Raw genomic sequence first — 18,490 nt, 5'->3', positions numbered from 1 at the left:
ATATTATGTATTATGAGAGACGGCTCTGGAGGGTTTTATAACTTGTATTAGGCCACTTGTTATTTCTACACACAAGTTTCAATTATAATTATAGACTGTATGTTGTGAGATATATTCTTAATACATAATATGCAATTTATATTAAATATCATATACTAGATGATATATTTCTTAATTCCAATATGTACATCAGGGCCACTCTTAGGTCTTAGTGGTGGATGGTTGTATGTCAAATGCAAATCTTTGATATGTGTTGGTGTTTGTGTGTGTCTGTGTTTCAATTCAATATGCTAGTCTGATATGTATATATATATATGGTTGTGTATGTGTGTGGAAATATATATATTTTTATTTGTTTGATATGTGTCTATGTATGACTATGAAAATGTATTATGTACTATAGTTGAAATAGAGAAAAGTATATATAGATAGAAGAATAAATAGATAACAGATAATAAACTCAAAACCAAAAATCTGTGTGAATGCTTATATTCCAGGCTTGTCACAGCTTTGATCAAAGCCATGCTGACGTTGGTATCCTTTGTCAAAATTATAACCAATAATTCTGCACTTCCCAGAACCTGTGGATACTTGAAAAACAGAAAAAGGATTGGCCACAGGAAAAGCATCCAGCCATAAAAACTTACTTCAAATAACTCTGTCCAAACCCATTCTATCATGGAAAATAAGTTGGAAACAACAAGCAATATATACACAAATACATATGTACATAAATACACATATGTATGTATATATATGTTCATACATAGAGAGAGAGAGAGAGAGAGAGAGAGAGAGGTTTATACATGTATATGTATGTAATATATATATATATATATATATATATATATATATATATATATATGTATATATATATATAAATGTAGATATAGATAGATACACGTACATATATTTGTATATATATATATATATTATATATATATATATATATATATATATATATATATATGTATATATATATAATATATATATATATATATATATATATGTATATATATATATATATATATATATATATATATATATATTTATACAATTTTAAGTCTTTGTACATAGAATCATGCATACTTATACCAACATATTATTTATGTGTTTCTTTGTATTTGCTTGCTATTCAGCTAGACAACTTTAAACTAAGGACGATTGTTCCAGAGTAAAAATTTTATTTACATGGCTTTCATTCGTAACAGAATTTTTCTCTAACAGAATTTAAAGACTTTAATTATATTTTTCCTACAATATTCATTTAATAACTTCTTCCACCTCTTTGAGAGTTTCATAATTTGTTCTATATAAGTTAGATGTTTATACCTGCTTATATCTATGTAAATACTTGTCAGTATTCACTAATATTTATTTTAAAAGTATGTATTGTTTACTTATCAAAAATTTCAATGTATCTTTTCAGATGTAGCTTTATTGACATTCTTGTATAAGTTTTCTGCCATTAGTTTTCATGAACTAAATCAGTATATTTACTTTTTAGCAACAGTAACGCTATTATTAACTTAACCATATATGTTCTCAAATACCACAGTTATTTATTCTGACATCATAGTTAATTTCAGTTATTTAATGTAAGAAATATTTAATTGACAATCATACATATTTTTCCAGTTATATTTTTAAATAATCCACCCTTTGGTGACTTAGTTGCTGCCTTTTCCTTCTCTTTGAATTAGTAGCTTAGATTTTAATTACTTTTCAACATTGATGCTTCTTTTGAATAAATATCAATCATAAACTTGTTATTTGTGTGTTTGTGTACACAGAGCATCAGGCTCACAATCGTGAGGTTATGAGTTCGATTCTTGTGTGTTGTGTTCTTGAGCAAAACATTTTATTTCATGCTGCTCCAGTTCACTCAAGTGTAGAAATGAATTGCAACATCACTGGTGCCAAGCTGTATCAGCCTTTATATTTCTCCTGGGCAACATCAGTGGCATGGATAAGGGAGTGGAATGCATGGGTGACTGCTGGTCTTCTACATATAACCTTGCTTGGACCTGTGCTTTGGAGGAGAACTTTCTAGCTGTGATTGCATGGTCATTCACAACTGAAGGAGATCTTTACATTTACTTTATATATAGGCGAACAATGTTAGAGTACACATTTGAGGCAAATCTGATGAAGTGCCACTGTAATGTTTAAAATATTTTGTAAATATTCACTGCAAAGTTTTGTGAAAACAGACGTTGCAAGCAGAGTTGATACAGATTGAGAATGTAAAAACTGAAAGAAATATTTGAAAGAATTGTATCTGATCACCACAAGCAAGTAATCAGATTGTTATAGGATGTCTTATGACATGTAATAAACAAAAAATAACTTAGTGATAGAAGGCAAAAAATCCACAATATCAAAAAAGAGTAAGTTAGCTAGTTTGTTAATCATGGATATTTTGGCTCTGTTCTATTAGTCCATTGTGTTTCTATGCATGGTTTTTCTACTTATTAGAATAATAGAATTGAGGATCTTCTTTACTGTCAGTGCCTAAACTTAGTTTGGCAAAATTGGTTAACATACATTTAGGGTGACTAAAAAAATTAGTTTTATTATCATAAGGATGATACAAATGTAAATATAAGGCTTAGAATTATACTCAATTTCTTTTGTGTGTGTGTGTGGTATTATCCTTTGCTTATAGGTTGATAAAATCATAGAAGATGTAAAGATTTATTTTATAGATACTTTTGGACAATAATATATTATAATGGTTTTACCTAAGCTATAAAGATTTTTATTCTTATTGGAAATAGCATGTATTTTATTGGAATTCACTAAGGAATTTAGGTTACTATTTAAATGAATTTGGAATTTGTTGTTAAATTTCCAGAATTTGACATTTCTTAGGTGATTAAAAAGATCATTTTGAAGTAAAATCAGGTATTTGTTAGAAAGTAAGCTTCTTTATGTCTTGGAATTCTATTTATTGTCATCATTAGTGCCAGGTATTTTGTTATTAAAAAGATATGCTGGCCATTTCCTTCTTATAAGATTTTACTAAATTTTTCTACTCTTCTAAAAATATGCCAACTCTGTTCATTCCAATTATGCCAATTGACTGTTCTTAAGGGTTAACAATGATATGAGCTCTAACAGCAACCTGCTGAGTTGAACCTCTCTCACCAGTTATTTACTTTAGAATTATATGAGTCTAAAGCAAAATTTTTTGTCTGAGCAATAATTAATGAATTCAACATGATATAATTCATAAAGTTACCCACCTGTTAAATATTAGAGGATATTTTTAACCTCCCATAAAATGTAGGCTCAGTGAACTATACAATAACTGTCAATAAGTTACGTTTAAATATACATGCGAGGAGGAGGGTGTTGGTGTGTGTATGTATATACATATTTATATGCCACTTACAAACACACACACACGCACACACACACACACACATTCACACACAGAACTTTCACATATATATTTATACTAATAAATAAGATGTATATAAAGATCATTATCATCCTCGTTTAACGTCCGCTTTCCATGCTAGCATGGGTTGGACGATTTGACTGAGGGCTGGTGAACCAGATGGCTGCACCAAGCTTCAATCTTGATCTGGCAGAGTTTCTACAACTGGATGACCTTCCTAATGCCAACCACTCTGAGAGTGTAGTGGGTTCTTTTACATGCCACTGCCTTTATCCGTGCATAATATGCACTTCCTGGATTTTTTAATATAAATATTACAGTTGCTCTCTTTATATGAGAACAAAATGTTGCTGATTTTCCAGTCAAATGTGTAACCCTTATTGGCTAGGCATGATCAGAAGTATGTTACATCAACCAAGATAACCAATGTTTAATGAAGAGTTGAAATCACTCTAATAAAGTTACATTTTCTATGATAATATTTTAAATTGATCATTATATTTCTATAAGTATGTCCACATCGGAAATCGAATCGATCAATTCTTGACAAAGTACAGCAACATTTTGCTCATTATCCTTGACATGAAGTAATCAGAAAAAATAAAATTGACATTGATAGCAATGGAGCATTGCTTTTATTTTTATCAAGAAAGAATTTGTACTATAAACTCTTACTACATATGTACAATACCAACACAATTTGTGTTCAAAGAAGTTATGTAACAAATACTAAATAGAGTGTTTAAAATGTTTTTTAACTTCCTGTAAACTGAAATGTTGTGTTTCAATTTATTGGGAAGCTGATGTTAATAAATTAACAAAACTAAAACAGAAATTTAAACTAAAGACAAGGAAATAATTAATATCTCATCCTGAATGGCTGATGTTAAAGAATAAAAATTTGAAGGCCATGTATAGAATTATTTAATATAACGACAAAGGAAGTTTCTTTTTTTAATCTATGCTTAAAAACCTTATATGTTATCCTCCTGGGGCAACACGATTATGTGTGCATCACTGTAGGAAGTAAATAGTAAATTTGAAAATAGATTTATTTAAATGACACAGCCCCTATAAAAATAAAATTGATTTCTGAGAAAAAAATACATCGTGATTTTTTTCATGATGCAGGCTACATGACAGAAGCACATTTAAACCTTATACGTGTAAAGTTCAAAGGTTACTTTTGAATTTGCTTATTGTTTCATTTAAGATACAGCAACTTTTTATTTTTAGTGTATTTCATATAACTATTATAATAAACGTGACTGAATACTTCTTTTCCTTTACATTGCAATTTTCAAAACAATCTGTGCTTATTATATATGACAACAATTTTTCCTAGAGTTTTTGCCAATTATTCATGGTACACATTATATATAAGTGTGCATTACACATGAATAAATATAGTGTATATATGTGTGTGTGAGTGTATGCATGCTTGTTTAAATGTATATATGCATACATATATATATATATATATATATATATATATATATATATATATATATATATATATATATATATATGTATATATATATGTGTGTGTGTGTGTTAGAACAAGTAGATAGATATGTATTTTTAACATGTAAATACTAAACAGTATATATAAAGGATAAGGTATGTTTATATAGATATGTATGTACACACATAAACATGAATATATATTCATATGCTGATAATTATATGTAACTAATATGTGTGTGTATGGTTGGGTGTGTATGCATATGTATATAATCACATGAATAATCTGATACATAATTAAAGCAAGAGTATGCAGTAAAAAAGACATGGTACTTTGTCCATAGGAGAAATCCTGGAAATATTCTGCTGACAATTCCCTACTCAACAAAAATTCAGAAACACTAGCATTTTACCATAAAAATTTGTATGTTTATACTCTAGAACACTCTTTACCCAACAGAAGAGCCTCTTTCCTGTGGACTTGGCTGATAGGTGTCAAAATGCCATACATAAACTGACCCCAAAATACGATTATATTATTGTATTTAACAAATCCTTTGCTAGAACATCATGTCTGAGACCCCCTTCGGTGATGCCACAGACCATGAGATTGCACCTAGAAAGTTATATTCCCAGGCACAAGTCTGGGCAAGGTTGTTTATGGAAGACCAGCAGTCGCCTATGCATACCGACCTCCCCCTCTCCATGCCACCAGTGTTATCCAAGGGAAAGGCAAAGGCCGATACAGCTTGGCACCAGTGACATCGCAACTCATTTCTACAGCTGAGTGAGCTGGAGCAACGTGAAATAAAGTGTCTTGCTCAAGAACACAACACGCAGCCTGGTCCGGGATTCGAGCTCACAACCTCGTGATTGTAAGCTCGATGCTGTAACCACTGAGCCATGTGCCTTCACATCATGTATCATAATTAATTTTTACATGGATTTTGCTTATTCAACTTATGTTCTTGAATACTTTTTATCTGGTATCTCATAGCTTTATGTGATACAAACACAACACTGATCTTTTCGAACACTGAGTGTCTAGAACCTTCTATAATCCATACAAATTCATGAGCAGGAACTTTAAATTCCTGCAGCTAGCAGACTAGTTTACTTTGGACAGTACACTGCTAATAAACTTTATTACTTATACACATATACAAGCTTCTAAATTTCAACTGATTTTCATTTAGTGATCAAAGTATATTTAATATTTGTTTAATTTGGATTGTGACCACCCCTGGTTAAATAAGTCAATGATCTTGGAATGGCTTGGAAACCAAAAATCCTAGAGAATCAATGTCGTACCTGTAGTAATAAGCTTTTCTCCTTTGCTTTAGAATGATCCTTTTTATCTGCTGTTTATAACACCACATCTAATCTCAATATATTTGTGGATTTTTTTAAAGAACCAAATTGTTTCTTCATGTTCAACTTACTGTAAAGTGTATCCTACCTAGGCATAGGAGTGGCTGTGTGGTAAGTAGCTTGCTTACTGACCACATGGTTCTGGGTTCAGTCCCACTGTGTGACAACTTGGGCAAGTGTCTTTTACTATAGCTTTGGGTGGACCAAAGCCTTGTGAGTGGATTTGGTAGATGGAAACTGAAAGAACCTTGTCATATCTATACATTTATATATATATATATATATAGGTATGTGTATGTGTGTGTGTATGTTTGTGTGTCTGTGTTTGTCTCCCCATCATAACTTGACAACCAATGTTGGTGAGTTTATGTCCACGTAACTTAGCAGTTCGGAAAAAGAGACTAATAAAATAAGTACTAAGCTTACAAAGAATAAGTCCTGGGGTCGACTTGTTCAACTAAAAAGGCAGTGCTCTAGCATGGCCACAGTCAAATGACTGAAACAAATAAAAGAATAAAGAATCACTGAATATTATTTTCTACTTTAGGCACAAGGCCCGAAATTTTGGGGGTGGGGTCCAGTTGATTAGATTGACCACAGTACGCAACTGGTACATAATTTATTAAGTTCGCCCAGTGTTCTAACATTTCTGCTAGCTCACCAACTTCATAACTGAATATTATTTCTTAACTTCTCTTTGATCATTTTTGATAATCTATTTTTATTTCATATATGTGTGTGTATGTGTATACATATGTACGTGTGTGTGTATATATATATATATATATATATACACACACACACACACACATATATATATATATATGAATACACATACAAATATATATACACACACAAATACATACATATGCACATACAAACACACACACACATATATATATGCATGTATGTATTTATATACACAGATATATACATATACATATATAAATAAATATATACAGGTATGTTTGTGTGTATATGTACATGTATAGATATGTATATATATATCTATATCTATATCTATCTATCTATCTATATACATATATATATATATATATATATATATGGATATACATATATATATATATATATATAATTGAAAACCAAGAGGAGAGTGGAGATTTATATATATATATATAAATCTATATAAACATGCGACAACTTCATTCTGAGAGGAGAATATATATATATATATATATATATATATATATATATATATAGAGAGAGAGAGAGAGAGAGAGAGAGAGAGAGAGAGAGAGATTCTTGCTGCTGCAATATAATGAATGGCTCCAATTTTGTAATAAAATATGAAATATATTATTCATTTCATATAACTATATTTAAAGAACAGTAATTGCCACGACTACATTAAACATATTACTAAGTAATAAAAGTAGTCCAAAACAATATTAACAGAATTTATCCAAATTAATAACTTCTTTTCGACATTCAAATTATTGCTTACAACAATATATTTTATCAGAAGACATAACAAGCTTCAAATATTCTATATTAAACAGAATGAGGTTAATAACTAAGACAAAAGCGTTAATATTATAGAAATCTATGTTCACGTGAGTTAATAGGTTCACCGACATAATGAGATCTTTTACTTCCACAATCTTTTCTATTTCTTTGATATTTCACTTATTGTGGTGTATAAGATCTTGTTAGAGTTGTGTTTGAATATCTGACTTGTGGAATATGCTTGCTTATCTGAGTTGCTTCTCGCATGTTGACTGTCTACTCTTTACCATTTAGCATTTAAACTAGCTTTATTTGGCCAAAATACTCAACCTAATTTATGTTCAAACTAGTCCAATCCAGCCTCTCACTCCTACTCTACAATGTCATTCTAAGAATAAATGATCTCATCATGTGTAGGAGTGGCTGTGTGGTAAGTAGCTTGCTTACCAACCACATGGTACCGGGTTCATTCCCACTACGTGGCACCTTGGGCAAGTGTCTTCTACTATAGCCTCAGGCTGACCAAAGTCTTGTGAGTGGATTTGGTAGACGGAAACTGAAAGAAGCCCATCATATATGTATATATGTATGTATGTGTGTATATGTTTGTGTGTCTGTGCTCGTCCTCCCAACATTGTTTGACAACCGATGCTGGTGTGTTTATGTCCCCGTTACTTAGCAGTTCAGCAAAACAGACCAATAGAATAAGTACTAGGCTTACAAAAAATAAGTCCTGGGGGTCGATTTGCTCAACTAAAGGCGGTGCTCCAGCATGTCCACAGTCAAATGACTGAAACATGTAAAAGAAAGAACAGAAAAAAAAGAACATCATTGAAATCTGAAGCTATGAGATAATACATGATTAACTCAAGACAATGTGAATAAATAAGCATCACATTTGACAGAGTAATCTGAATGGTAAAGGGTTAATATAATTTTCAATTGCTGTGATGTAATGCGACAGGGTTGGACTTTTGGGGTAGTTATAATTATACAGAGTAAAAACAGTTTATATCTGTCTAATGGTAAATAAAATGGCATGAGTCACATGGAATTTGCTGAGACAGATTTTTCTGCAACCAGATGCCCTCACCTGCTTGCAAGTAAGAGAATATGTTCAACATGATCAGGCATCCTTTCGCAGTGCATTGGAAATAAAAGACAGGGCTTACATGATGACTCTCATTTAAAATGATCATGCAATACTAAGGCAAGGAAATAGTGATACATATACATATATACATATAAACGTGTATACATACAAGCATGCACATGCATGCACACATACACATATGTGCAACAGGCTTCTTTCAGTTTCTTATTTCTTTATTGCCCACAAGAGGTTAAACACAGAGGGGACAAACAAGGACAGACAAAGGATTAAGTCGATTATATCGACCCCAGTGCAGAACTGGATAAAAAGCCAAGTCGACCTCGGCATAATTTGAAATCAGAACATAGTGGCAGATGAAATAACGCTAAGCATTTTACTCGGTGTGCTAACGTTTCTGCCAGTTCGCCGCATTTTCGGCTTCTTTCAGTTTCCGTCTACCAATTACATCCACTTGAAGACACTTGACCAAAGTGCCACACTATGGGACTGAACCCGGAATTATGAAGAGGGAAAGCAAGCTGTTTCCACACAGTCACACCTGTAGCCACATATATATATGCATATATACATGTATACATGTGTGTCTGTGTGTATATGTGCGTATGTGTATAAATATATATATATCACTGTGACCGATCAGGCTATCAGATGTTGCTACACGACGCTGTTCACAATACGCTTCGCATTGTTTTAGTCTTCAAATGACGCCACCCTGCTGACTAAGTGAGCAGGCCAACAGAAGAAAGAGTGAGAGAAGGTTGTGCTGAAAGAGTACAGCAAGGATTGCCACCCCTACTCCTGCTAAAGCTTCGTGGAGCTTCAGGTGTTTCGCTCAATAAACACTTACAACACCCGGTCTGGGAATCGAAACAGCGATCCTACAACTGCGAGTCCGCTGCCCTAACCACTGGGCCATTGTGCCTCCATACACACACACACATATATATATTTATTTATATTTATATACACAATAAACATAGATGATTGTTTTAATACCAATTATTTGGAAAGCAATAAACTAATTGAAAAATGCATGACAGGTTTCGATTATATAGAATCTAATCTGAATTAGGAATGCTTCTTTAGTAAAGAAACTATCTTTGAAATTTCATATTTTATTGAATGCGAAAAAAAGTCACACATCTGATTGAAATGGCTGTTGCAACACTAAATCAAATTGAAAGCTAGATATATTATTTCATGAAATTACCAAAGTTAACTTCAATAAATTATACACATATACATACAAACGTACATATATAATGCTTGTGTATATACATATATACACATATGTATATATAAATACACACACACATGCATATATATATATAATATATATATATATATATATATATATATATATATATATATATAAATACACACACATACATATCTATAAATACATTCTTATATATATATATATATAGGCATACATTCCCTATTTCACTGATGAATTTCAACAATAGAATAGGTTAACGGGATAAATTATGCCATCTGACAATATTATTTGTATAGAGCTAGTGCCATGAAGTTTATTCTTCTGTGCAATCAAACGGTTTCCATTCCCTCTCAATAACTCTGTTCAAAGTTCTGAGCTAAATGCATTTAAAATTATATTTCTCTACCATGATTTGAGTGGAGCGAATGGTTAAATGTCTTTTAGCTATTTTTCAATTTTGATTACTTCTCTTTTACCATCTAGTTTTTATGGGCCTGGGATTCACAGAATTGGACTGAAATCTATACTCCTGACTGCTTTCTTGATTTTTATTGCCCATAAGTATAGTTTAGTTGCTATGGTTACTGCCATTATCTACTTCGAGATGTGATTATTTCTGAGACATCTATGATCTGTCCACTTATGTTTTCATTACAACTTGTCTAGATACATTCTTTTTCTAGTTGATTCAATCTGAGTACCAAGTTAATATATCTGGCCTAACTACCCGGAATCAGAGAATTATTTTTATTTTCAAATTAACAATACAGAAAGACATTTTTGAAAAATTTTCAACTTTTATAAAAATGTAGTATTTTGAAAGCAAATGATTCCTAGTGTATGATTCCAGTACATCCTGAGAGGAATTATCATATGCTGTATTTATAGATTATTATTATCATCATCATCATCATTATTATTATTATTATTATTATTATTATTATTATTATTATTATTATTATTATTATTACTATTATTATTATTATTATTATTATTATTATTATTATTATTATTATTATTATCATTATTGAATGAGAGAGCAGTTCATGCCATCAAAGTGACACTGGGGTAAAATATATTAAGCGCAGTATACCCATCATGACTGCTCATCTGATAAGGGTACACCAGGTACATGCATCACAACCATATGTGCACGACATGGTGATCTCATATCAAGATAAACAGCACATGACCTTGCAGGTGGGGCCCAGTTAGAATTTTCTTCTGGTCGAGTAACCCATCCTGCTCAAAAGGTCCCTGAATAAGGGTTGTTTAAGGATATTAAACAAACCACCCACGTTTCCAGAGGTGAATTATTCACACCCCAAGGAATCCCTCTCAACACATAGCTATGATGCTCCCCCACTACTTCTGCTCGTGATCAGGGATGCATATATCATCAGCCACTAAGGGACATGCTGGTTAAGGCCAAACAACTAACAAGCAAATCTGTGTTATTGAGCAGAATATTTGCTGTAGCCCATCTGTAGCCCAAGACAAATCAATGTACATGATAACACTTCCAATCCATTAAGATCAGAAGCCACGAGAGCCACTGCCTGGTACTGCATCAGGACATTATTATTATTATTATTATTATTATTATTATTATTATTTTTATTATGTGATATTATTGAGTATAAAAAATATTAATAATTTTATTTTGTGCTATCACTGGAAAACATAAGAAAGAAACAAAATCTATAGGGTTTCTAATTTATAAAATTAATGGTCGGATAGCAGTGCCACGTTAATAAGAATAGGCTGCACTAAAAATGTCATAATCATTTGAAAGAAGCATTTTTTTTGTTCTCTCACTATTTTCCTGAAATTATAGCCTCTGCATATTAGCTGCAAAATCTATTGTTATGAAGAATAATTCTCTCAATATATTGCTATAACCATTATATCTTAAGCACAGATTTAACAGCCTTGAAGAAACAAGACTTTCAATATAATTCTTATGTAAACAATTAGAAGCAAACATCGCTTCAACTTGGAGCACAACTAAAATTAAATAATTCATTAGATGATGTCACACAATGTTAGCTTGAGGACAGAAACCAAATTAGAGACAACCAACAGCCTGATAACTCATCTACTCGGCTAGATTTGACAATTTAGTAAATTAAATTCATCCTTGGTTTACTGACAGCTCTGAATTTGAGGAATTTACTATAACATACACATCACAGTTTACCCCAAAAATCTGATTCCAAGATGAATACATATTTTGTATGCTGTACAAGAATTTCAAAGGTTAAAACCTCTATCTGTAAAAAAAAAAAAAGATTCATGGAGTAGAAGATTTTAATTTTAGTTTTATTTAGAGAATAGCAAATGCATTTTTCTTTGTCATATATGTAGTCTCTGTAGATAAGAAGTTTGCTTCCTGACCCCGTAGTTTCAGGTTCAGTTCCATCACATTGATCTTTGAGCAAATGTCTTTTATTATATAGCTCCAGGTTAACCATAGCCTCATAGCCTTGAGTGCGGATTTTGTAAACAGAAAATCAAAAAAGCATATATATATATAGGCGTAGGAGTGGCTGTGTGGTAAGTAGCTTGCTAACCAGCCACATGGTTCCGGGTTCAGTCCCACTGCGTGGCATCTTGGGCAAGTGTCTTCTGCTATAGCCCCAGGCCGACCAATGCCTTGTGAGTGGATTTGGTAGGCAGAAACTGAAAGAAGCCTGTCATATATATGTATATATATATATGTATGCGTGTATTTGTGTGTCTGTGTTTGTCCCCCTAGCATTGCTTGAAAACCGATGCTGGTGTGTTTACGTCCCCGTCACTTAGCAGTTCGGCAAAAAGAGACCGATAGAATAAGTACTGGGCTTACAAAGAATAAGTCCCGGTGTCGAGTTGCTCGACTAAAGGCGGTGCTCCAGCATGGCCGTAGTCAAATGACTGAAACAAGTAAAAGAAAAGAAAAGAAGAAGATATATATATATATTATTATTGTTGTTGTTTTTGTTGTTGTTATTATTATTATTATTGTTATTATTATTATTATTACTATCATAATAATTATTATTGTTGTTGTTGTTATTAAGGCAGCAAGCTGGCAGAATTGTGAGCACACAGGGCAAAATGCTTAGTGGCATTTCATCTGTCTTTACATTCTGAGTTCAAATTCCGCCAAGGTTGTCTTTGCCTTTCATCCTTTCAGGGTTGATAAAATAAGTACCAATTGAATACTGGGGGGTCAATGTAATCGACCAGTCTCTCCTCCAAAATGTCAGCATTGTCATAAAAGCGGTGCTATTCATTTCTAGTCTTCCAAGGAACCATGTCTGGCATGGGAGAAATATTACCCTATTTGTACACTAATAAATGTTGGAGAGAAGGAAGAGCATTACGCCTATGGAAAATTTGCCTCAACCAATTCCATTTGACCCATGCATGGAAAAGTAAATACTAAGAAGCAATGATGGTGATGGCAGCATTGTCAGTAGCAGTGGTAGCAGCAGTCATGGCAATGATGATTACTACAATACCAATGCTGGCAGCAAAGGGAGTACCCGAATATTGGAAGAAATCATAGCAAAATCCTATGTTTTCATTTATAGAACAAATTAATTTGCTAGATTCTTGTTAAAAATCATATTACCTTTTTTTCTTTTCAAGGGTCTTTCACTTAAATTTTTCCAGATTCCACTTGAATTTTAGTACATTTGATATGCATATTCGTGCATGGTGTGTGTGTATGTGTGTGTTTGTGTGTGTGTGTGTGTGTGTGTATGTATTTTCACAGTGGCAGTTTTTAAGCCTGTCAAATGATATTCTACCTTATTTTCTATTAGTATATTAACGTATAAAAATTCCAAATGTTATTCATTGCAGATTCTTCTTCCCCAAACGCTGATTCTTCAGGTATGCCTTTGTGTGCAAAGATTGTATTAGTTTAGCCAAACAATCACTACTAACTTTGTTAATAACTAATTTACAAAGCTCTTAACCAACACTTTTTTAAAAATTGCTCTAATGCCATGAAGTTATTTAATTGTTAACATTATGAAGTTCAGTAGCAACTGCACCTCTATTAATCAGCACATATCTTCATGCATATAAATGATGTTACCATTTCAAATTAGGGTAATAATTGCACAAAGATGTTTATTGGATAATAGAAAAAAAAATAGAAAAAAAAATAGAAAAAAAAATAGAAAAAAAAATAGAAAAAAAAATAGAAAAAAAAATAGAAAAAAAAAGATAAAATAATTCTGCATGCATTTCAGTGTTTTTGTTTGCTTTTATCTAACTTAGTTGAAGTTTAATAAGAAATAACAACAACAACAGCAACAACAACAGCAATATTAATGATAATAGCAATTATCGATTTTATAATAATAATAATAATAATAATAATAATAATAATAATAATAATAATAATAATCATAATCATAATGATAGTAATAATGATTTATAATAATAATAACAATATTAATGATAACAATTACCAATTTGATAAAGATAATAATAATAATAATAATAATAATAATAATAATAATAATAATAAATAATAATAATAATAATAATAATAATAATAATAATAATAATAATAATAATGACAATAATAATAATAATGACAATAATAGACTAAAACAAATATATGATATAGCATAGTATTATTTGATTAAAACAACCCCCTTTTGCATACATTTCACGTTTTTTCTTTTAGTCTTGTGAATACAGTTTTTCAATATTTTAGTTGAATTGAAGAATCATTTAAATTTCTGTTAGATTTCCTCTCTATTCAATACTTAAGAGCGAAAACATTAACTGATAGCGTACAACAAACTAAGTTACTTTCGTTCTCTCCTTAAAACAAGATTTATACATTTGACTGACTGCAATAATAAAAAGCAAAATCAAAATAAAATCAAAATAAAATAAAAACAAACAAAAGAACTCTGATAATAAACTAATGTAATTTAATGGCAATTTATGCATTTTCTAATCAGTAAAAAAAAAGAAATAATAATAATAAAAATTAATAAAAAAACGTTTTTATACAAATGGCAATCAACATAGTGTGGGGCGGTGTCATAGCCATCAAATCAATAATTTTATTTATTTTTGCATTATTTCTTGTTAAAATAAATGCACTCTTGTAATACAAAGTCTCTTTCCACTCTGGTGAGAAACTATAGTTGAGAATCATGCTCCATTCATTTGCTAGACTTGCCTTTGAAGAGAAAACTTGTTACTTGATCATAATCATTGTGTTCTTAGATAAAACTACAAGAGGGAGATTTCTGTCAGTTTATTTTATTGTCTCTGAACATTTCAATGCGAGAATGGTAGCAGTTGAGTTTGAATAACAATTGAAAAACGCAATATTGATTTTTCTTTTTACTCAGAATGAGACCATTTTTTCATGGGGAGTGGTGGTGGTGTTGGTGGTGGGGATAGAGTTGGTATCAGTATATGTACCAGTATATTACTGGTACATATGAACAACAGACAAAACCAAATATATAGCAAATTTACAGGGTCATTAAGGCATAGGACCCTTCTCTGTACTCTGAGTTCAAATTTCATGAAGGTTGACTTTTTTTTAACTCTCTCAGACCCGGGCCCCTGAATCTAACTTCACCCTCAACATGGGTTCCTGAGCAAAATAAATATGTTGTATCATACACAGTTTAAAAGTAACTATTGCAGGCAAAATCACACAAAATCACACAAAAAAAAAAAATTCCAGAGAATAACGAAAATATTTGTCCATTGCAGGCAAACTAGTGGATAGAATCACAGAGCAAATTTAGAATAACACTAATAGACCTATCTCTCAAAAATTATATTTGTTCACCCAAGTCACTGTTTTCCTCATCACTTTCACCATTTTGATTGCCTGAATCACTATCATTGTCTGCATAAGGATAATCTGTTCACCCATAAACAAATATCCTCAATTATTTCCTCGACTGTAGAAAGTCTATGCCTTGCTTGTTTAGCAAAGGAAGTGCTTGGTTCATCACATGCTTGTTTCATTGGAAAATCCATTTGTTTTTTCATTAAAAAAAAAACAAAAGTAAACAACAGCTTTCATGGGGTACACCATTAAAAGTGAGTTGTAAATACTCTTGGCTACAAAGTTACAATGTGATCAGTTGCCTAATTTTAGTATTTTGTCTTATTTCTATACATGAATTGCTCATAACTATTTTAGTGGGAATGTGAGAGAGATGACACTTAGGCTATTTGGGAATACAGCATTTTGGAATACAGCATAATAGGGTTAATGAATCAAAACAGTTGATTGGCAGAGTTCTTAGAGCACTGAACTTCTCTGCTCTATGCCACATTACACATAGATACCGATTCCAACTCAAGAGCATGGTATGTCTTTCATTGGCGTTTTCATGCATATGGTCTTGGAGCTTACATGCAGGATGTTTATATGAGACACTAAGGTGGATGGCCATTGGTTCACAATGAGCTCATCCATCCTTTGACAAGTCTTGCAATGTATCCACAACACCCTCCTCATCTGGCAAGCCAAGTGGAGAAACTGACAACCTGACTACCTTATCACAAAACAGGTAGTGTTGGGTTTCATGGTACCTGTAGCAGGATTTTCCCAACCTGATCTGGAGGGTATCAAACAAGATGTCTTGTACTATTTGCTCCAGCTTTTTGCATTCTGAGTACTTGGGTAAAAATTCCTTAATGCATTGCCCAATTTAATACTAGCACATCCTGGTCCTCTGGAACCTGTAGTAGAGTTCATATTGTTGCAGGCATTCAGGCCAGGATTTTAGTTAGAATATAGCTGTCACTTTTTCTCCTACCAAATACAGATACCATGAAGAAAATAAAGGAGCACAACTCATTCTATCGGACTAAATGGTTCACAAAAATTCTGGCAGTATTTCAACTCAGAAGGACTTGAGAAATGTTTAAGGACATGATACAGAACTCATAAAAAAAAAAAAACTAAGAATTCTGCACTCTCTGCACCAGGCATTCTCATTTATTCTTGATGAAAAAGTTCTGAAATTTTACAATGCTAAACAATTAAATATTTTACATTAGATGTCTTGTAGAATAGAATGTATTTGTTTGTTTGTTTCTATCTTTCTCACATTGCTCCCTTTTCTTCATCAATCTACTCCTATCTCTCTCTGTATATCTGTCTCTCTCCCTCTCTCCCTCTCTATCTATCTATCTATCTATCTATCTATCTATCTATCTACCTATCGATCTATCTTCCTTTCTCTATCAGTCAATCAACTGTTTATCTTCCGCTCAAGTTATCTATATATTCTGTCTGCATATAAGAACATTCACACACACACACACACATACACATCCTTTTCTCTCTCTCTCTTACACTTTCTCTACAATCATGCATATTTCAACTGCTATAATTGATTGCCTATTCCAAGATAAGTTTCCAACTAGTATCAATGAACATAAAAAGAGTACATTTTGAATTTTAGGAAATCTGCACGTGTTCACATTTGCCACAGCTTCCATTTACTATGACAGTCTTGTATTTTTTTAAAAAACCTTTTTTTTTAAATTCTTGTTTTCCTTCGTAGAAGATTAATATTATAACAAATATACATAAAATAAATAAAAGTACAGAGAAAGCACACAAAGTCTACATCCATTTGACTGATAAGCGTAGATGGATGAGATGTCAAATTAATTAAAACTATCCTTCCTACAGCTGTAATCTACAACAGTAAACAGTAACACTGGAGGAAGTTAATTGAAAATTAAAATGATTACAATTAATCACAGCGTTAGTCAAATACAAACAGCAAAAACTGATGGTTGTTCTTTACTAAAACTGTCATTGTTTATCATCTGTAAGATAAGGATTATTGTTAGCATGTAGCTATGTGAGTGCATGCAAACACACCCACACAAATACCCACCAAATACACACACACATGCACACACACACACACACACACGCACACACATATAAAGAGTTTGAATTGGCTCCATGCGACTTAATGTTTTGTAGACTTCATGCAGAATCCCAGCTCATTTGGGCTCAGATTAATGATAATCTGAGCCTGAACAGGTTTCTGTATGAAGCCTACAAAATGTTAAGTCACATAGAGCCGAATCAAACTGCTTTAAAAAATAATACATGTAACTTCTATTAAAATGTGTTGAGTGCATTTTTCTTTTATTTGTCCACTCTCTCTCTCTGACTCTCTCTCTCTCTCTGTCTCTCTGACGAGGCAAGTGAAATCGAAGTCAAAATCAAATTCGATGACTGGCTTCTATGCTAGTGGAGTACTAAGAGCACCATTTGAGCATGGCCATTGTCAGTACCACCTGACTGGCCCTCGTGCCGATGGCACATAAAATCACCCACTACACTCTTGGAGTGGTTGGCATTAGGAAGGGCATCCAGCTGTAGAAACTCTACCAGATCAGAATGGAGCCTGGAGCAGCCATCTGGTTTGCCAGT

General features: G+C 32.1%; 1 protein-coding gene across 3 annotated transcripts in view; it reads left to right on the top strand.

The window, feature by feature from the left end:
* The window catches only part of LOC115218045 (Down syndrome cell adhesion molecule), a 665,166-nt gene that overhangs the window by 497,284 nt on the left and 149,392 nt on the right, over positions 1-18,490 (top strand). For all 3 annotated transcript variants that reach the window (XM_036507874.1, XM_036507876.1, XM_036507877.1), the window contains one exon: positions 13,894-13,923. In XM_036507874.1, coding sequence (XP_036363767.1) covers positions 13,894-13,923 — 30 coding nt within the window. The remainder of the gene's footprint in view (positions 1-13,893; positions 13,924-18,490) is intronic.

The sequence above is a fragment of the Octopus sinensis genome, linkage group LG12 (genome assembly GCF_006345805.1).
Source record: "Octopus sinensis linkage group LG12, ASM634580v1, whole genome shotgun sequence".
Classification (NCBI taxonomy): Eukaryota; Metazoa; Mollusca; class Cephalopoda; order Octopoda; family Octopodidae; genus Octopus; species Octopus sinensis.
Note: the sequence above shows the minus strand (reverse complement) of the source record. Positions and strands in the feature narration are given on the sequence as shown.